Genomic DNA, 21348 nt, shown 5'->3' with positions numbered 1-21348 from the left:
CAAGTCGCTCCGGCTCCTGAGATCCCTGCAGCGCCCTTTCCTGAACCTTCTCCAACTCCAGCTTGAAATGAGGCGACCAGAACGGTGCCCAGAACCCCAGATACGGTCTCACCAGGGATCTCTAGGAAGACATGATCGTGCCGGGGGGGGGGGCCTTCCTCCCTCTGCCCCCCACCTCTCGCAAGAAGGAGCCACATCAGGGGAACCGAGTTTATTAAGTTTTAGTACAACACAGAGATCTCTTCTTATAGCAGAGACGGCAGGGGCCTCCCCCCCCCCCAGTGAGGGCCTCTGTCTGCTGGGACCACCTGTGGGGAGACACAGCAATGGTGCAAGTGCCCCCCACTAGTGCAGGGACCCCCCCAAATACCCCCCCAGCCTCCACTTTCATATCCTATTAAAAGCAGCAGCTTAAGATCAGGTGCCCCGACTTGGGGGGGGAGGCCGCAGCTGCCCCCCCGGAAGAGGCGCCCTAGATATGTGCACCCCCCTCGCTCCCCCCAGCAGCTCCCATGTGAGAGTCACAGCATTCCTCTCTTTCACACTCGCACTCGCGCCTCATAAATACGCACCTCACACACTCGCTCTCCCCGAGGGGGGGCTGGGGGGGGACAAGAGCTGCCGGGCTGCTGGGGGGGCCGACCTCATCCGCCAGGGACCCTTGTGCGGACCCTCCTGCTCGCCCTTGCAGCGGGCCTGGTGAGGGGGCGCTCACGGCGTCTGAGCCCCCTGGCGCTTGGGCTTGAGGCTCCCCAGCAAGGTCTGCACTCCCTTCCGGACGGTGGAGCCCACACGGCGGGCCACGGAGTCGGCCGGGGGGGCCGGGAGGCAGGAGCTGGTGGTCTGGGGCCGGGCGTCCAAGCACTTCTGGTAGCGCAGCTGGAAGAGAGGAAGCGGGTGGCAGTCCAAGGGCGAGGGGGGGGGTGGGCTGGGTGACCCCTGGATCCGAAGGGGCAGGGAAGGCGGCGGCAGCCAAACCCCCCACCCCCCACCCCACCAGTCCCTGCCCGCCCAGGACCTCCTGCACCCCACAGCACAGCAAGAGGGATGGAACCCTCTGGAGCAGTCAAGTACGACATTCCTTGTTTGGCTAGAGAGGACATGCAGGGGATCTTGGTCCAGCCAGTCAAGCTTCCTGGTACACCTGGCTGGAGCATCCTTCCTTGCAGGTGACCAGGTAGGTCAGGGGTGCCCAACCGTTCTTCATAGAGGGCCAGATTTGATGAAGTGAACATGCATGAGGGCCGGCCAAAGTTGTCAGTTGTTGAGCTGGTTTTTGGATTTTACCTCAGGACATATACTGCCACAGGGGCCGGATTAGGCCCCCCGAAACGGACTTTGGGCATGCCTGGTCAAAGGCCAAGCCACGCAGCCACCTGCCTGCCGCCTTTTTCGTCCTTTTCCCCCTCTCAGCCAGCCGCCCCTGGGTTATCTCCCCCGTGGGGTAAACCTGTTTCTACTTATTAAGCCTTAAGCCTGCCTTCAGGGATCACTCTGCCTGATCGTGAGTAAACTTCTCTTTGTTACTTATGAACAAGACTGGGGTGCCTTGATACTTTTAGGAGGGAATCCAAGGGGTCTCGCCAGGAATAATAGAACTTAAGAGATTCTCACGAATCTGCAACCAGCTTCCTGCTGTGTAATAGGGAATATACTCTGCTAAGTGAAGAAACTTGCTAGCATGAGTTAGGAAGGATAATATTAATCAATATATGCTCTCCTGTCACCCACAACATTCCCACAAGCCGGGGAGAGAGCCAGCTGCCGTCAGGCGTGATACTGAATCATGGGGGGGGGTGCAAGACGGGGGGGGGGCACCTACCATGCAGGCAGCCTGGACGGCCTCGCTCAAGCCGGCAGCGTTGGGCTCACACCAGACCATGTGGCAGCGGAAGTTTCCCGGGGCGGCAGCCATGATGAAGGCGAAGGTGCGGACGTCCCTCCCGATGCCCATGAAGGACAGGAATCGCACCCGGCACTCGCACAGCACCCCCTCCGTCTGGGGAGAAAAGTGGGGGGGGTGTCAGGCCTTCCCATCTTCCTCCCCCTCCCCTCCCGTCCCCCGGGGCCCAGGGGCGCACTCACCTGCTGGTGGGTGAGGGTGAGGGTGGCAGGGGCCACGCTGACCTGGGCGGGGGTCCACTGTTCTCTGGCCCCCTCTGCCAGCGCCACGTCCAGGGCGGCATTGAGGACGTCCATGCCTGGGGGGGGGAGGCAGAAAGGTTGGCAAGCAGGCCCAGCGCCCCCCAGGTGGGGCAGGCCAAGGGCATTTGTGGCATCAGGGCTACAGCACCCGGCAGCACCCACTTGGGGGGGCACCCAAAAGGATATATCACCCTCCTCCCCATTTTGTGCTCACAACCCCCCTGCGAGGTCTGCCAAGCTGAGAGTGCCTGGCCCTCGAGGTCCTGCCCGGTGAGCTTCCGGGCCGAGTGGGAGGATTCGAACCCGGGTCTCACCCTTGTCCTAGCCAGACACATGAGACCGGCTCCCCACCCCCCTCCTTACCCACAGGCTTGGCCACGATGACACTCCCCAAGTAGAAGACCTGGAACCGCTGCACAGATTCGCTTTTGGGGGCTGGAAACTCAACTGTGGGGGGGGGGAGAGCAGAAGCGGCCGTGAGAGGATGGCCGACACAAGACGAAAAAACACACACATCTGGGGGCAGAGCTCATGCCTGGAAGTGAGCCTGGGGCACAAGCCACCTCTTGCGGGTGCAAATTGGGGCTGGGCAAGGATCCCCCCCTGGGGTCCCCTCTGCCCAAGAGGTGCCAGTTTGGCTGGGGGGGGTACGGCTCCTTGACCCCCAAAAAGCGTCCTGGGCAAATCCCTTTGACAGCAACTGCAGGGGAGACTTGGGGTTCCTTTTAGGGTGGAAGGTTTGAGTGAGATATTGGGATTTACCGTATTTTTCGCTGCATAAGACGCACTTTTTTCCTCCTAAAAATTAAGGGGAATTATCTGTGCGTCTTATGGAGCGAATGGTGGTCCCTGGAGCCAAATTGCCCAGGGGCCAAAAGCAGATAGTGCTTTTTATTTTACAAAGAGAAAAAGGGGGTGTGAAAGGACCCCGCTCAGCAGCTGATCAGCAAGAGATCGGGAGAGAGATAAGAGTCCCGGCTCCCTTTCAGCCCCGCCCTCCATTGTTGAATGTGCTGCAGAGGGAGGTTGTTTGTTTCCCCAGGGACATGTGACTGGCTGATTAGATTATCTGTGTGGAAACTGTAGAAATGGCTCCCTTTCCTTCAGAAGCTGCAGAAATGTGAGTTGAACCCCATAAAAATGGGGCTTTTCCTCTTTGCTTTTCCCCCTTTGCAAAAGGAGCTTTGCTTTTCTCCCTTTGCAAAAAAAGCTGCAAAACTTTTAGCTGATCCTCAAAAAAAACAGGGCTTTTAGAAAAACACGGTAATTTTGGTGGACGCAGAACCGGGGCTTGTTCTTCAAAATTAAGCTTGCTGGATCTTTCTGAGGGTGCCAACACAGGTGTCCAAAGCGTTGGCCTCATGTAGGATCCTGGCAGCACAGGCCTGGAATAGGGTCGCCAAACATCCCTATTTTCCTGGGCATTTCTTCTTTGTCAAAGGTAAAATCACCACCCGGGTGGTTTTTTAAAAATTTTTTGCAAAATATCTTGGCTTTTATTTTAATTTTTTTGTACCATGTGTCCTTCCTGGGGCTGCTCAGCCTTGCATTGTCTGGAGATGCAGCGTCTCGTGAGCAAGGAGGCTGCAGGCAGCCAAGGGAAGGAGGGGGCGAGTGACAGAGACACGGGGGAGGGGGGTGCCCTGAATTTATCTCACAAAGCGTTGGAGGGTATATCATTTTCGTTTTTAATAACCATTATTAAATATTTCAATACACTTTTTATCTTTTACTGCACACACACACACACACACACAAAATCAATACTATTTTTCTTTTCTCCCCCACCTACAAAAGTGTGGCGACCCTAACTTGTATCCCAACGGGAACCAGCCCAAAATCTGACCATTGCTCTCTCTGCAAAAGAGCTGTCATGGAGAAATTTTGACGCATAATTTGAGGCTTCAATGAGGACTAGAACCTCCAGACACTTTTTATAGGATTCCTTCGTGACATAGACCATATTTTTCCATGTATAAGACGTCCCGATTAAGACGACCCAATTTTTTGAGCCCAAAATTAAGAAATAAATAATTGCGACATTCCGTGTATAAGACGACCCTCAATTTCAAACTTTAAAAAATTGGGGGGAAATGTAGTCTTATACATGGGAAAATACAGTGCATTTCCAAGGCAACCCTCGCCCCAAGCCTGGGGAACCCAGAACTAGACTTGATAAATCAGAAATAATCAGATAAGACTGATTATTCTTTAGTAGGACTCTGCTATTTTCACCCAAATGCAACCAGACCCATTCAGCGTGTCTATTTTAAACTTTTGTTTTTAGCCTTTTAATTTCCCTCTGTTGTTATAAAATTGTTCTCTGCCCTTTATATATTATAAAATGAAAACAGAAAGTTTTTCCAAAAAAAGAAAACAGTGGCAAGAATCCTCCCCCGGCCTCCCCCCCCCAAAAAAAACTACCTTGGAAGGGGATGTCCACCATCTTGGAGTGGTCCAGCGACATCCCGTTCAGGGGGGGCCGGGCGTTCCGCCGCTCCGTCATGATCTAGAATCACAGAATAACTGCAGGGTTCAAAGGTGCCCCGTGGGTCATTAGCCCAACCCACAACAATGCAGGAATCGCAGGGGAAGGAGAGCAAACGGCCTGGTCAGGGGGGTCAGCAGGGCTTTGGGAGTACATGAACGCAGATTCTTCCCCCCCCCTCTACATGAAGGAAGAGCAGTATAAAATCTTTCGGGGGGCACAGAGCTGAAGCCCACCCCCTGGCAACCTGGCTTGCTTGGCAATGAGGTCTAGAAACCTGCTTTTTGCATTTTAAAAACGAGGAAGCGGAGCCTCGAGGTGCTCGATTCCTCCCCCCTCGACCCACATCCCCTTCCTCAGTGGGGGGTTCCCGTGAGCAGGGATCCATCACCCCACAGCCCTCCTGCCATGAATCCTGGGCTGCTGCTTTGCTTCCTAAGCCCTGTCCGGGGGGGGGCTCTTGCTCTGGAGCTAAAGGGGGGTGGGAATCATGGGGGGGGAGAGGCACCGGAGGCCGCCGTCACCTTGGAGCAGATCTCATGGAGGCCGGTGGCAATGTCCTTGGCTGGGGAGTCGCAGCGGAAGACGTGGCACTTCAGCATCTGGGCCAGCTGGTCCCTGGCCACGTAAGCAAAATCCCTGGGGGGGGGGGGACACACACCGGGGGGGGGGGGTGTTCTTATTTATCACATCTCTCATTCGCTTTCTACCAAAAGAGTCTCAAAGCTCCTTGACATTATGAAACACAACCAGATAAAACCAGTTAAAAATTAGAACGCCCCCCCCCACACACACACTCATGAATGGGCACAGAGGGAAGTTTCCACCCGGTGAGCCTCTCTGGGGAGAGCATTCTTCAAGGGGGGGGCACCACAGAGAAGGCCCTGTTCCTGTGGCGCCTCGGGGGTGAAGATGGCAGCACAGGGGGGTCCCCTCTGCCTTTCCCAACCAGGTGCCCCCCCCACTCCCTGGCACAGCAGGGTGCTCCCCCCACCCCCATAAAAAAGGATCCCTTTCAAAGAGGAACGTGAGCAGGCAGGGGTAAATGGGGGCTGCCACTTTCAAGTGTTCACAATGGAATGTTTTTCGGGGTGGGGGCAGCAAGAAGAGGGGAGCTCACGAAGAACGGAGAGGAAGGGGGGGTTTCTGGGCAGAGCTACCTACCTCTCCCTGGATCCCCAAGGGGAGCGAGTGCGCAAGAGAAGAGAACAGTCAAAGTTAAGCAGGTGGGGGGGGGCAGAATGTGGAGGCAGTGGGGCAGCCCCACCCCTCTTCCGCTCCCCCCCTCCCTCCCCTGCAGGGGGTTGGGCTAGAGGACTCCATGCCCAAGCAGATGGCCTCCCTGCTCCCCTCCACCCCCTTCCCCACAGGGGGACCCCCTACCTTCCGCTGTCCCTCCCGACCCCCCAGACGCGGATGGTGACAATCGGCTGGCTGTGCAGGACCAGCTGCTCCTCGGGGTCCAGCAGCTTCAGGGTCTCATTCTCCAGGAGCAGGAGCATCGCCTTGCCCTGCGGGGAGGGGGGAGGGGGGGTCACAGCTGCACAGAGGCCCCTTCCTCAACAGGACCCCCTCCCCGCAGCCCTTCAGGCATTGTGGGCATCCAAGACTCATCCAAACCACCCCCTCTCCTCCTCTACTCGGTGAAGGCTGCCCCCGCCCACCCTCGCTCCCACCCTAGGGATCTGCCCCCCCCAAGCAGGACTCACCTCCTCCCAGGAGCCCCCCAGGTCCGGGTTCTGCCCCGCCAGCTGCCGGATGCAGTTGTTAACGGCCACGCTGCTCCTCCCCAGAGTCAGCTCCTCCTCGGACATCTCCACCCAGCCCAGGGAGCGGACGGAGAAGCACTGGGGGGGGGGAGGACAAAGGCAGGGTGGGTGAGAGAGGGGCCCCCTTTCCTCTTCCCACCTCCAAATGCACGGGACGGGGCCCCTCCCCTCCTCCTCCCTTCCAAGCCACAGGGGCCACGTGGGTCCCTAAGGCCAAGAGGAGACCCTTCCCTGTCCCATGGCTGCCCCCCCCCGCAAGACCACCTTACCTTGGACCCCTGGGAGCCTCCCAGGAACTGCTCCTCTTCCTCGCCTCCCTCTTCCAGGGGAGACCTGGGGAAAGGAAGCGGTGAAGTCGGGGTCACGGTTGGCGCCAGAGGCAGCAGAGGACACGGCCAGCTTCCTTGGAGCATGTGCAGAGCGCCTTTCGCTGACCATGGAGCGAGGGAGCCCAGACACACAGGGACCCCTTTGTAGAAAGCAGCTGCCTGAACTGGACCTCCAAGTCCCCTGGAAGGTGAGGGGAGGAGGAGCCACAGAGCCCAGGGCAGCCGGGGGGGGGGGAAGTCTGCTGCAGGCCAGACCCCATTTTGCAAGGAAGGATCCTCAGTCCCCTTTGGGAGCCGCACCCCATAGACCAGGGGTCCAGAAAGTGGGTGGTAAGATTACTTGGGGGGAGCTGAGAGGCACAAATGTCTCTCGGTCCTTGAGAAGGCGGAATCCCTGGGTCAAGTTCGTCCATTTGGCTTCATTAAACTGAATCGTTTAATTTTGATTCTCCAGTGGTCCCTTGCTTCTCAAACGCCTTGGTTCTCAAACAACTTGGAACCCAAACACTGCAAACCTGGAAGTAAGTGTTTCGCTTTGCGAACTTTATTTGGAAGTTGAACGTGCTCCGTTTTGAGTGTTTCGCTGAGGTCTGTCTGTTTTTGCCATTTATTTTGCGTTTTTTGTGGCTCATGTTTCGTTTTGCTTTTGTGACTGTGTGGAACCCAGTTCAGCTACTGATGGACTGGTTGTGTGACTGCAGTACATGGTTTATCGCTTTCGTTTCTCATTTTCATTTTCATTTTATCTATCTCGTTAGATAGAAAAAAAATCATGTTAAACTGCTGTTTTAGGGGTTGTTTTTAAAAGTCCGGAAAGGATCAATCCGTTTTGCATAATGGTGGTACCACCAGATACAAATTTAATTCATTCCGGGGTCCGTGCACACCCCGAAAAATCCACATCTAGAGGCGCCGCTTCTGCACATGCGTGTGGCGTGTAAAGTGCTTCTGCACATGCGTGTGGCGTGTAAAGTGCTTCTGCACATGCGTGTGGCGTGTAAAGTGCTTCTGCACATGTGTGCACGGCGAAACCTGGAAAAATACTTCCGGGTTTGCTGCATTCGTAACCTGAAGGTTAGGTATCCAGAGAGGTACGTAACCCGAGGTTCTACTGTACTTTCTATGGGAAAGCGCGCCTTGGTTTTGGAACGCTTTGGTTTTGGAACCGACTTCCAAAACGGATTGAGTTTGAGAACCAAGGGACCAGTGTATATAAATGTGCGCTCCATTGTCCCTGTTCTGAATTGTGTCGCGTTATCATCCTGCAAACAGGGATTCTTCCCTCCTCCTCTTCCAGGCCAAGTGTTGGGGGGACCCTTCCCGCCCCACTCACCAGGTGCCGGGGGACCCCAAGCACAAGCCGACCGTGCCCTTCTTGTCCTCCTGGGGCTCTGGGACCCCCTCTTCCGACGGGACGTCCTGCAGGGAGCACAGCAGGAAAGGGGACACCGTGGGAAAGGAGCCCCACAGATCAGCCCCAGCCCCCTCCCTCCCTCCCACCTCGCCCCCCCCCATCCAGCCTCTCACCTTCCAGAACGCAGCCGCTTCCTCCGAGGGCTCAGCCTGCCCAAACTCCATCCAGGTGAGCTGCAAAGGTGCAGGGGGGGGGTCAGGTGAAAAAGAACAGCCCCTCCCTTCCCCAAAGTTCTCAAAAATCCTTGAGAGGGCTGAGAATTACTCTGAGAAGATATGGATATGTTAGATCTGGAAGGACACGATAATAGATTTACCGTATTTTTCCGTGTATAAGACTAGAGTTCTTTTTTACCAAAAAATTAGGTTTAAATGAGTAATTTAATTGTAAAACTTATTATAGAATTGTAAAACTTAACAAAAATTATTTTAAAAAGAGAGAGAGAGAGAATTTCTCTGAGAAATATGCAATTGGCATCGTGGGGAAAATTACGGCGGGAAGATTTAAAATTTACAGCATGTTGTATGTTGAAAGAGAATTACTGGTATATGAAATGGATGTCCCACTGGTATCTAACTCCTACTAAACTAGCAAAAATGTGTAGAACTGCTACAGGTACATGTTGGAAGTGTAAAGAGAAGTGCTAAACAACCTAAGTATATTGGGAAATGATTTATAATAAATGCAAGAAAATGTTTAAAATAACTTTTGTCCAAAAACCTGAATCTTTCTTACTAGGGATTTTAGGTCCAGAAATACCTAAGGATCGGAAGAGACTGTTTATGCCCTAACAGCTGCTTGGGTGCTACTTGCCCAAAGATGGAAGGGGGACAATTTACCTGCAAAAGGAGAACAGCTGCTAAAGATGATGGACTCTGCCGAACTGGCGAAAAGGACCGGGAAAAGCAGAGATCAAGAGGACAATAAATTTAATAAAGAATGAGGGGATTTTTCAAGTTACTTGAAGGAATACTGTAAACAATTGAAAACACGGACAGGTTTTTAAAACCACTTGCAAAGCGAGAATGATGATAAAAATTGAGTTTTAAGAAAATACGGAGAATATGTTACAATGCAGATCGAAAAGATTATCTGTGGGAACCACAGAGGGCTGGAAGGAAGTTCGGGGATTCTGAGAATCCTATTTGTAAACTGATTGTGATTTATGTATGATGTGTTACAGAAAAATTCTGGGCACGGGTTTCCTCCGCTTCCCAGCTTGTCGGGGTGCCACTCCCCGCGGGTCTCTGCAGCCAAGTAAAGAGGCAAATCAGTGGTCAGTAGACCTGATCTTTATTGTTGCAACCAGGTTCACAAAACTATTTACACCTCTCCTTGCCCTCCGGACTTTCCGGAAGATGGGCTTTCTGAACACCTGGCTTCAGCAAACTCCATCGGGAATGATAATAATAATAATAATAATAATAATAATAATAATAATAATTTATTACTTATACACTGCCCATCTAGCTGGGTTTCCCCAGCCACTATGGGTGGCTTCCAACAAAAGATCAAAAATACATTAAAACATGTTGGAAATGTAAGGAAAAAGATGGTACCTTCTATCATATGTGGTGGGAATGTAAGAAAGTGAAATCCTTTTGGGATATGATTTATAATGAAATTAAGAAAATGTTGAAATATACATTTGTTTAAAAACCCCAAAGCTTTCCTATTGGGAATTACAGGTACTGATATTAAAAAACAAGATGTTAAACTTTTCCAATATGCTGTAACTGCGGTGAGAATTTTAATTGCACAAAAATGCAAAGAAGAATCGCCGACAAAGGAAGAGTGGACAGTGAAATTAATGGAGTACGCGGAACTGGGCAAGATGACGGGAGGGGTACGAGAACAGCGGGAACAGAAGTTCATCAAAGACTGGACTAAATTTGCAGATGATTTGAAAGACAATTGCACTCAATTCAGTACGTTGGTAGGACTGCGAGAAGCTTTACAAGTTTATAAATAAGAAGACCATTGTAGTATGGTGTTTTAGTGAAAAGTTTATGTGTGATAATTATAAGCAGTGATTGATTTGCAAAGTATAGTTATTAGTGATGAATGTTAGGATATCACAAGGAGGGTTTGAAGGAAGTCATGGCCCTCAAAAGCCAAAATGTTAAGATTTTGAAAAGATAAAGTGATGGATTTTACTATTGTATTGTTATAAACCCAATAAAAATGATATGGCAAAAAATACATTAAAACAGATTAAAAAGACATTAAAACTGGTCCACTGTTATCTTTTCCCACTCCCTGGGAAGGGGGGAGGTGTACTCGAAGCCTCAGGGATAGACCCCCCCCCCTTCCAGAGAAGTCATTTGCCATTGGAACCAAGGAAATGGGTCAAACCGTTGAATTTGGGAGATTATTTGATTCTGTACTGGAATACATGGAATCCGCTTATTGCTATAGTTCTATAAACTACTTTTTAGAGGCTGTGGTGGGGACTTTGGGTTTTGGGGGAGTCATTTAACTGCCCCCCCTTCCAGGTTTTAACAGATGTCAAATGGTAAAAGTGAAAATGAATAATAATCAAAACTATTTAAAAGAAAAAGAGAGAATGACTCTGAGAGGTGCAGAGGATGGGTGTCGGCCTGTCAGGGCTGCTTCAGCTGCCATCCCTGCATTGCTGGGGTGAGACTAGAGGACCTTTGGGGGTCCCATCAGCAGACCCCGCTTCTACAGAACCAGCCCAGAGCGAGTGCAGCACAAAGTAAGTGCCCCCCCACACCCAAAGTCCCCTCAATTTTCCATCGGCATCACCATAACTTTCTTATTTATAGGCCACCCATCCATCTGGGTTTCCCCAGCCCCTCCCAACACAATATTAAAAGCTCAAATAAACAAAGAGCTGCCCTCTTTGGGTCTCATGCCAGGGGAGGCAAGCGGGTGGGGCCAGCATTCAGCATTTTCTTGTAATTAAAACTTCTGTTTGTAGTTTGCTTTTGATATGCCTCTGGTTTACGTGGTGAGAAAAACACCAAGAAACCCCCATCCACACCCCTGGGCTGCCCAGGGACTGTGAGCATATTGTCCTGCTGTTTTGATTTACTGCTTTAGTTCCTTTTGTCCTGCATTTTATTCCGCGAGCTGCACTGAGATCTTACGATGAAGACTGGTGTACAAATCTAATAAATAAATACCTAACATTTAAGGGGTTTGAAAAACGGCTCAAGCACAGAACTGGCAGGCTTCTCGAGAAGGAGGGGCATAAGGTGTAACGACAACGTCTCGCGACAAATGAAACTTGGAAAAAGAGACAATGCATGTCTTTTTGTAAACTAAGAAATCTTTAAAACATTTAAAAACATACTTTTCTGTGTATAAGACTAGGTTTTTTCCTTTAAAAATAAGGTTTAAAAGTGTGGGTCGTCTTATACATGGAGCCATCTCTCCCCCCCCCCATTTTCTTAAATTTGAGTCCCCAAAAATAGGGGCGTCTTATACATGGGGGTGTCTTATACACTGAAAAATACGGTAAAATAAAATAAAAACTGGCGTAAGAGAGTCCCTGTACCCCTTAAGAACTATAATTATTAATTATGTGTTATTTTATTGATTATTAATTATTATTTCTCATATTTAATAAAATTGTACACCGCCCTACACCTGTAAACGATAGCTTAGGGCCCCACTTTCTTGGGAGGGGCAAAGGAAGGAAGGGGCGGTCCAGGATGTCAGGGGAGGGGCAAACCGGCTGGCACGCATGTGTGCGCACCGCTACATACGGCGCATGCACGTGCACCACTACGTGTCACGCATGTGTGTGCTGTACAGACGTGGTGGCATCCTCTGTTCACGGCGGCAGCGGAGGGATCCTGCTGCCGTCCGTAAGGCACTCAAGCGGCGTCGCGCATGCGCCGTACATACAGCGCACGTGCATGCGCCGCCGGGCGGTTTGCCAACAGCGATGCTCAAGCACCATACGGGTGGCAGTGGAGGGTGCAGCTGTGAGCGGAAGATCCTCCGCATGCGGCTGCGGCGGCGTGATGGGCGAGTCTCCCTCGGGGTGCCTTCCTGTCACATCGTCCCCCCACCCCCTTCTTCCGCCACTGTCCCCAGAAAATTTAAAGGGGGGGGGCAACTGGATGTACATTTCCAAAATGTAAGATGAAAACCAATAAAATAAAACCTACGTGCAGCAACCGTGTTTTGTGTTGTGTAGGCTCCTATGATGTAAGTCACGGGCCCCGCCTGCTAGCCTGCCCCCTAAAATATCACTGGCTTGCTCCTTTCTATATCAATTACTTTGACAAAATACATCTTTTATGGTGTACAAATTGCTTGAGATCCCTACGAGGTCCATCAATGACCATCTAGCATATTTTCAACACATAAAACAGCGACCATTTGTTGTGGACAAAGGAGAGCTGGACACAGAACGGGCCCCCTTCCCTTCCGGAGCTGAGGGCCACATCCAACCTCCATCCGGCCCTGGCTGGTCTTCTGTTCCGGGGGGGCCAGACTCACCCTCACCTGCCTCTCCTTGGAAGGGGTGTTTCCTGGGGAGTCGCTGCTCCCGCCCCCCGAGGGGGGCTCCCACTGGGTGGTGCCGGTCGGGATGTGCCAGTAATAGGTCCCGGATGTGTCTTGAACCCGCATCCATCCAGCCGGGAGATCCGAGTCTGTCTCCAGAGAGTTGCACAGCCAGAAGGAGTCTGCAGAGGGAGAGGTGGAGCGAGTCAGCTCAGGGGGCATTTCTATTAGGTATATTCAGGTAAGATATACCAAAAGACAATAAAAATTTATTTATGTATGTGACAACAGAGGCTAGAATCCTATTAGCACAAAGACGGAAAAGTGATGAAATACCAACAAAAGAACATTGGCAAGAAAAGTTGACGGAATAGGCTGAAATGGCAAAGTTAACTGAGAGACTCAAAGATAAGGACAATAATTACTTCAAAAAAGATTGGGAACCTTTTATGATGTACAGTGGTGCCCCGCTAGACGAATGCCTCGCTAGACAAAAAACTCGCTAGACGAACAGCATTCGTGTAGCGGAAGCTGCCCCGCAAGACGAAAAAGTCAATGGGGCTGCTTCGCAAGACGATTTTTTTTTTTAGCGCGAAAACCTCCCCGCTCCATTGCCGCTTCGCTAGACGAAAAATTCGCTCTACGAAAAAACTCGTAGAACGAATTATTTTCGTCTAGCGGGGCACCACTGTATCTGCAGAAACAACGCATGGAAATGAACTCACTTGCAGGATTTGAGTAATACACTTACAATAGAAAATATAAATATGATGTATATATATATATATAAAGTATATAAAAGTATAAGCAGAAGAAATAAATATGTTATAAACCAGGGAAGGAAGTTGGGAGAAGTCGTGGCGGGGGCAGGGGCGGGGGTTAATTGAAATTGTAAAATGTAATTTGAACGTTTGATTATGTTAAAATTTATTCAATTAAAAAAAAAACATTTTAAAAAGGAAAGGGGGCCGCCTGCCCCCACCTGCCCCACCCAAAATGGAGGCAGCGCACTGGGGTGAAGCAGCCTGGGGGGGAGGGCGGGACGGGGGAGGTAGGTCAGATAGAACCCCCACCCCAATCCCCGGGATCTGGCGCCCTCAGCCTCCCAGCTGCTATCCAGCTGATCTCCACCCCACAGGCAAGGGGTCAGGGAATGGCAGAGTCAGAAGGCAGGACACCCAAAGGCTGGGGGGCTGATCTGTCACGGTTTCTCAAGCTGAGATTCCCGCACTGCCTGGGGTTGGACTAGATGACCGCTGGAGTCCCTTCCGACTCTGTAATTCTATGACAAGCTCATATCTAGAGCCACAGCGCTGGAGTTTGTTTTCTCTTCCGATAAGTGCTTTTTTCTTTTAAAAAAATGTTTAGGGGTACTCTCCTTTTCCTACTCATACAGTGGGACCTTGCTTCTCAAACTTAGCTGACCCAGAAACTCCAGCGGGTGCAGAATGCGAGGCTCCTGACGGGGTCCTCACCGCGGGATCACATTCACCCAGGGCTCTACCAGTTGCACTGGCTCCCGGTGGAGTACAGGGTCAGGTTGAAGGTGCTGGTTTTAACCTTTAAAGCCCTATGCGGCCTAGGAGCCTCGTACCTACGGGACCGCCTCTCCTGGTATGTCCCACAGAGGACCTTACGGTCTTCAAATGAAAACATCTTGGAGATCCTGGGCCACAGGGAGGTTAGACTTGTCTCAACTAGGGCCAGGGCCTTTTCAGCACTGGCCCCGACGTGGTGGAACGCTCTGCCACACGAGACCAGGGCCCTGCGGGATTGGACATCTGTCCGCAGGGCCTGCAAGACGGAGCTGTTCCGCCTGGCCTTCGGCTTAGACTCACTCTGACCCCTTATATGGGATTTGGCATATAAAACTTCCCTGCTCGGGTGAATATCTGAAGTTCCCTCCCTTTATGGTCTTGATTTATGGGCTACTAGTAAAATGAGGCTGTGTTTTAAGCTGTATTTTAAGCTGTATTTTAAGCCATATTTTAATTAACTGTTCCCCCCCCCCATTACGTTTTATTGTCATTAATATTTGGTGTTAGCCACCCTGAGCCCGGCCCTGGCCGGGGAGGGCAGGGTATAAATAAAATTTTATTATTATTAATCTATTCCAGAAGTCCGTTCCAAAACCAAAGCGTTCCAAAACTAAGGTGCACTTTCCCATAGAAAGGAATGCAAAATGAAGTAATCCGTTCCAGACTTTTAAAAACAACCCCTAAAACAGCAATTTAACATGAATTGTACTATTTAATGAGACCCTGGATCCCTAAAAGAAAAGCAATAATCAATGTGCTGTACTATAAAATAAACAAGACAGTATTGTAGATGATAAAATTTAAAATTATTTTTTTTTCTTATCTGCACTGATGACAGTCATTGTTTGGATGGGGGGGGGGGGGGCTTTTTATCCATTTCTGCAGTCACACAATCCATCAATCAGTAGCTGAACTGGGTTCCGCACAGTCGCAGAAACAAATTAAACTAAAAAGCCTCGGAAATAAAATTACAAAATAAATAGCAAAAACAAAAGCGCCAAACATAAACCACTCCAGAAGTCCATTTGACTTCTGAAACGGAAGCACAGAAACAATAGCCGACAGCCACACCAGATGTTTCGCTTCCAAAAAACGTTCGAAAACCAGAACACTTCCGGGTTTTTGGAGTTTGGGAACCAAGGTACCACTGTATTGAAATACTGCCCCTCAATGAAGCCAAACTCAGATTTAGAAAATGTTTCGGGGTACCCCTGCGTCCCCCCAAAAAAGAATCACTGCTTCCAACTTTCTGCCTGCTTCCCCCCTACCTTTAATTCCTAATAAAATCCCTTCCTTTGGCTGCCAGAGAGTGTGTGGTTGCCAACTTTTTTGGGGGGGAGGTAGATGTTTTAAGGGGACGCAGGTGGCGCTGTGGGTTAAACCACAGAGCCTAGGGCTTGCCAATCAGAAGGGTGGCAGTTCGAATCCCCACCATGACGGGGTGAGCTCCCGTTGCTCGGTCCCAGCTCCTGCCCACCTAGCAGTCCGAAAGCACATCAAAGTGCAAGTAGATTAATAGGTACCTCTCTGGCGGGAAGGTAAACGGCATTTCCGTGCTCTTCTCTGGTTCACCAGAAGCAGCTTAGTCATGCTGGCCACATGACGCGGAAGCTGTATGCCACAACCCCAGAGTCGTCCGCAACTGGACCTAATAGTCAGGGGTCCCTTTACCTTTAGATGTTTTAAATTTGGGTACAAGCAAAGAACGAAGCTTGAGCTGCAACTCCCCCCTTATTGGGGGGTTGGACTAGATGACCCCCGGGCCCGTCCAGCTCTTTGAGTCTAGGATCCTATGGGCTGCTTCTCCCCCCCCCCCCCCCGGCAGTAAGGAGGCAGTAAGGGGGGCAGTGCCTGCTGCTCTACGGCAGGCGGTCCCAAGTACCGAGGAGTCTCCCCGCCTGCCTTGCCCACCCCTCCCCACAGACTGGAAATGGGGCCTCCCCACACCTGCAGCCAGCCCCCCCCCAACCCTCCCCACCACTCACCCTGGTTGGGGCTCCGCATGGCTCCTCTCCCCGTTGGGGGGCTGCAGCCACCTCCAACGCCTGCTCCCTTAGCATCCCGGAGGGCGGATCTCGCTGGCTGCCCCCCCCCCCGCCTGCTCCTGGGCGGGTGTCCCAAGGCACCCACCGACATCACGGCTGCCAAGGCAAGAAGCGTCGCCAAGGCACCCTGCTCCCTTGGGTGGGGGGAGGACAACAGCCAGGTAGCGGGGGGGGGGGGAGGCTGTGAAGCAGAGAACACCTCTGGCTCAGAACTGAGCTCTGCCCCCCCCCGCCCCCAGACCAAGGAAGCAGGGAGTCCAGCCACAGCCCCTGCCCGCCCCCCGCCCCATGGAAAAACAGAGATAAGGAGCTGGGGGGGGAATCAGGGAGCCCCAGTGGGCAAGCCCCCCCCCTCGCTGCCTTGGCATCAACTTGTTCCTGGCTGTGCCCATGAGAGACACCTTCCTCCCCTCCCCACCGTGCCTCAGATCAGAGCCTCCCCCCCCCAGGAGAATTGTAGAGGGGGAAGGGACCCCGAGGGTCATGTAGTCCAAGGCAGGATTCGTAACGATAGCATCATGTGGGGGGAAGCTCTGTCTCCACAGGCCTCCTCCCCACTCCCTTTCAGGCGTCCTTGGAGTCAGCCACCATGTCTTAGGGCTGCTGTTCTTATTTATTAAATTCCTATTTACATCTAAATTTGGTTTTAAATCAATTTTTTGTTGTGAGGAGGAAACCAGGAGGAGAACCGCATACTTGAGCGCCTTGAGAAAAAGACGGTATATAAATATTTAAAAAATCATAGAATCCGAGAAGGGACCCCAAGGGTCATCCAGTCCAACCCCCTGCAAGGCAGGAATCTTTTGAACCCACGACCCAGAGCCATCCCCTCCTGGGATCTCCTGCCGGTCAGAGCGGGCAATAGGGAGCTGTCCCGCCTGCCGCCCATCTGCCAGAGATGCCTTGGCACAGCGGGGCCCGGCTTCAGGGACCCCCCCTCCTTCTCCTCCTGCTTGTCCCCCTACCTGCTTCGTCGGGGGAGCTGCCAGCGGGGCTGCCCTGGCTGAGGGTGGCCCAGCTGGAGTCCTCGTCGCTGGCAGTGCTGTGGCGCATGCCAAAGAGGAGGCTGGCACTGCGGCCCTGATCCCCCCGCGGAGGAGCCCTCTCTGAGCTCTGCTCCTCCGACTCGGTCGCCGGCTCGCTCTGGACGGGCGTGGAGTCCTCCTCCTCCTCTTCTTCCTCCTCCTCCTCTTCTTCCTCTTCCTCTTCCTCCTCCTCCTCTCGCTCGGCGTCCCCCGTCAGCGGGATGAGGAGGGTGCTCAGCTCCTTGGTGGGGGGGCTCAGCTCGTTGCGGTTCTGGTCCCGGCCCCTCTCGGCCGCCTGGCGCAGCTGGTTCTGCCCGTCCTTCACCCACTTGGTGTTGGAGGGGGTCTCCTCCGCGCTCGGCGGGAGGCCCAGCACCTCCTGCAGTTCGGCACAGCTGTAGGCGCAGTGGCCCTTGCGGGACAGGATCGGGCCCACGTCGGGAGCCACCAAGCCCAGGCTCAGGCTCAGGCAGCTGTTGTCGTTGGCCAGGTCGCCCCTCTTGCTCAGGGAGCCCGACATGGCGCTGGGGGTCCCAGAGGGGGGCAGGAAAGGAGATCGCGGGAGCCCTGGGGAGGAAGGAAGGAAGGATGGAAGGGGGGGGGGGAGAGAGAGAGAGAGAGAGGAGCCTCTTAGGTCCTCAGTCCCACTCCGGCCCCCTCACAGTGCCCAACCAGGGGCCCCAAAAGGAAACCCACAACAAGCAGGATCCAAGCACAAGAGCAACTCCCTCCACCTGTGGCAGGTAGTTCCACAGGTTAACAATGTCCTGTGCAAAGCAGGAATTCTGGGCTCCTCCACTGCCAACCCGCCCCCTCCCTGGAGAGCCTAATACCAGACCGGTGGAGGTTGTCTGCTCTAACTCTCAGGGGAAAGGGGAAGGCACTCTGCACATGCTCAGCAGAATTCCATCCCACGCTCCAGGAAATAAACAACTGCCGGTATCTGACTTTTAGAAGGCAGCCCCGTTTAGGGAAGTTTTTAATGTTTGATGTTTTGTCGCTTTTATTATTATTATTAATACTCTGTTGGGACCTTCCCAGAGTGACTAGAGAAACCCAGCCAGATGGGCAGGGTATAAATTATTATTATTATTATTATTATTATTATTATTATTATTATTATTATTATTATTATTATTACAGCTGATCCTGGTAAGCAAACCCATTTCCCAGATGCCACAAGGCCTTCACTGTGCAAGCAGCCCGAGGCACTTTGCACATGCTCTATGCCACTCTCTCCTGAGAAACCCCCCTGCAACTGCTCGCCCCCTGCCCTAACTAAGCCCAGGTCGCCTCTGCCCCCCCCCCCGCTGGACTTACCTGTTGTGGGCTGGAGAGAGAGAAGAGCGGGCAACTACATGCTTTGGGTGACACAAACGGGCAGCGGCCAGGAGAGGGTCTCCCCCAAGAGCCTGGAGGCAGAAAAGCAGAAAAGGAGCAGCTCAGTTGAGGCAGGAGAAGGGGGTTTCCCAGAAGCAGCAGCCCCCTCCCACCCCAAGTCACTTCAGCCCCAGAGCCCTGGAGATCCACGGCCCCCTCTGCCCTGCCCCACAGAACCCCCTAATTCATCAGAGCATCCCCCTAATTCAGGGTGTGCCACCTTCCCCAAGCCCCCCACGACCCCCCTTGAACCCACCAGGCGCTGGGGGGGGGGCTCAGGGCCTGGAGGGGGGTCTCTGCAGGGGGCTGGACCAGGGCAGCCCCCCCACTGGCCACTCCTCTCACAACTAAAGGGCAGAGAACAGGGGGGCACCCAGAGGCTCACAGGCCCTTTTGGGGGGCGGCCAGAAATGGGTGGTTGGATTGAAGGGGAGCCCATCAAGGCCAGCTTGCTCCTGTTCCGGTGGGGCTCTGGCCTCTCCCCATCCCCCACCCCGTGCCAGCTGGGCACCAGCCCCACCTCCTCCCCGCCGGCCCAAATCCCAATCCAAGGCCTCTCCTGGAAGGAAGCTGGAGGTGGGGGGGGGGGCTGGCGCAGCTTCCCTGGCAGGTGTGCCCCCCCCGTCTGCTCCAAGCCGGCCCTGATGGTCAAGGAAACAGGGGTGCGTTCTCTCCCACCCCCAGTGCCAAGAGTCGGGGGGCGTCGGCAGAGAAAGGAGTCGGGAGAAGGATGGAGCCCCGCGCGCCCTTCCCGCGGGGTCGGGCATTCCCTGCCGTGATCGCGCAAAGCGAGGCCAGATCCATTCGGGGGGGGGGGGCGCAGTAGTGCTGGTCCCTCGGCATCGCACAGAATCTGCTCCAGATGCCCCCTGGGGGTCCCTTTGTGGCAAGGGGGTCTCCTTGAAGGAGGGGGGCCAGGCACCGTCTCCCTCCCCGCCCAGACATCCCGAAACGCCGGGGGCCCCGCCCGACGGTGCCTTTGCAGCCCCCTCCCCATCGTGCACCCCCTCCCGGGGGGGGGTTCCGTTATGCCTAGCGACCCCCTCCCCTCTTTTTTTCCTCCTTTTTGCATCGCGGTACCTGCAGCAGCAGCGCGGCGCCTGCGTGAGGATGGAGACGGGGCGGCCGAGCCAGGGGGGGGGGAGGGAGAGAACGGGGGGGGGAGGCGTCGTTTCCGTTTCCGAGCCCGCCGAGCCCCGCCCGCTAGCAGGGAGGAGGGAGTCTAAAGGGGCTCCGGCGTGTGGGGGGAGGGGAAGGATCGGGGCTCGTCGTGCGGGGGTCACTTGCAGGGCACCCCCCCCCCGGTCCGCTGGCTCCGGCTGCAAATCCTGCGCAACGGGGGCAGCTTCTGAAGCTCGCTTGCCGGCGCGCGGGGGGCAGCCAGCTCAGCGCGGGGGGCTCCGACGGTGCCCCCTCCGAGTCTCCGCCCGACGGAGACCCCAAAGGGGAGGGGGTGCCTGGCCCAGCTGGGTGGGCGCAATGCCAGCAGCTGGGCACCAGGCTCGCCTCATCCGGGTCTCTGGCGACGGGAGATGCTGCCACCTTCGGGGGCTCGCTCTCTCCATCTCCAGCGGGGGGAGATGGTCGCCCTCGGGGTCGCCTGCAAATCCGACACGGACCGAGCTCCCCCCGCCCCGGCCTGCCGTGACCTTCAGCGCTTCGGCACGGACAGCGCCTCCCGTTTCGCTTGATTTTCTGGACATCGGGCGTCAATTTGGATGGACGGAGTTGCCCTTCTATCCCTTTTCCTCCAGGGAGCGGGCATGGGTCTCCCTCCTCCCCCTCCCCATTTCATCCCCATCATCACAGCCCTGTAAGGTCGGCTGGGTTCTTGCGAGGCACTCGCTGACTCTGAAGGTCCCCCAGCGAGCCTCGCTACCAAGTGGGGAGACCCGAAGCCCGGCCGCCCGGGTCACAAACTGTTGCTCTAACCGCGAAGCCAGGCAGCTGGCTCTCCAGTGGGAAAGGCGAAGCTGCACATTCTCCCGAACATCTCAAGTTATTTGTAAGATGCAATTGGTGCCCAGCTCAGGTTTGGCAGCTGTGGAAAAGGCCAATTCCCTGCTAGGGATCTTTAGGAAAGGAAAAGGACATGGAACCGGCAATATCATAATGTGTCGCACTAATCTGTGGTGGGACTGCATTTGGGGCAGTCCTGGTTGCCTCACTTCCAAAAAGGATATTATAGGGCTGGACAAGGTTCAGAAAAGGGCAAGCCAAACAACCAAGGAGTGGAGAGACTCCCCTAGGAAGAAATGCTGCAGAATTTGGGACTTTTTAAAAGAGGTGTCGCTGGTTGGTTCTGTCAGGAATGCTTTGGTGGTGTTTCCTGCTTAGCAGGGGGTTGGACTGGATGGCCCTTGTGGTCTCTTCCAACTCTAGGATTCTATGACCCCAGGGAAGAGCCTTTGGGCATGAAGTCAAACTGTTGGGAGGTCACAGCACCTGCTGTGGCTGTCAAAACCAATAGGGGAGAGACATGTTTTGTTGGAACTGGGGCAGATCAAAGAATCCTAGAATTGCAGAGCTGGAAGGGATCCCAGGGGTCATCTAAACCAGTGTTTTTCAACCTTTTTTGGGCAAGGGCACACTTGTTTTATGAAAAAAATCACGAGGCACACCACCATTAGAAAATGTTAAAAAAATTAACTCTGTGCCTATATTGACTATATATAAAGTAATTCTCTTGAATAGGAATCAAATAAACACAATTTTTCCCACGGCACACCAGGC

General features: G+C 53.5%; 1 protein-coding gene across 2 annotated transcripts; it reads right to left on the bottom strand.

The window, feature by feature from the left end:
* Positions 1-250: 250 nt before the first annotated feature.
* On the bottom strand, positions 251-18647 carry APBB1 (amyloid beta precursor protein binding family B member 1). Of its 2 annotated transcripts, XM_033145670.1 has the most exons (15): positions 18556-18647; positions 17176-17802; positions 12628-12809; positions 8259-8318; positions 8065-8150; positions 6672-6735; positions 6343-6480; positions 6017-6144; positions 5798-5803; positions 5158-5272; positions 4570-4654; positions 2509-2592; positions 2086-2201; positions 1823-1999; positions 251-879 (listed from the first exon to the last, which is right to left on the bottom strand). In XM_033145670.1, the coding sequence occupies exons 2-15, from the start codon at positions 17753-17755 to the stop codon at positions 712-714; spliced, it is 1989 nt and encodes a 662-aa protein (XP_033001561.1). In that variant the 5' UTR covers positions 17756-17802; positions 18556-18647; the 3' UTR covers positions 251-711. The 2 variants fall into 2 exon arrangements, with proteins under 2 accessions (XP_033001561.1, XP_033001562.1); XM_033145671.1 differs by lacking the exon at positions 5798-5803.
* Between the last annotated feature and the right edge of the window lie 2701 nt (positions 18648-21348).

Source organism: Lacerta agilis, chromosome 4, assembly GCF_009819535.1.
Source record: "Lacerta agilis isolate rLacAgi1 chromosome 4, rLacAgi1.pri, whole genome shotgun sequence".
NCBI lineage: Eukaryota > Metazoa > Chordata > Lepidosauria > Squamata > Lacertidae > Lacerta > Lacerta agilis.
Note: the sequence above shows the minus strand (reverse complement) of the source record. Positions and strands in the feature narration are given on the sequence as shown.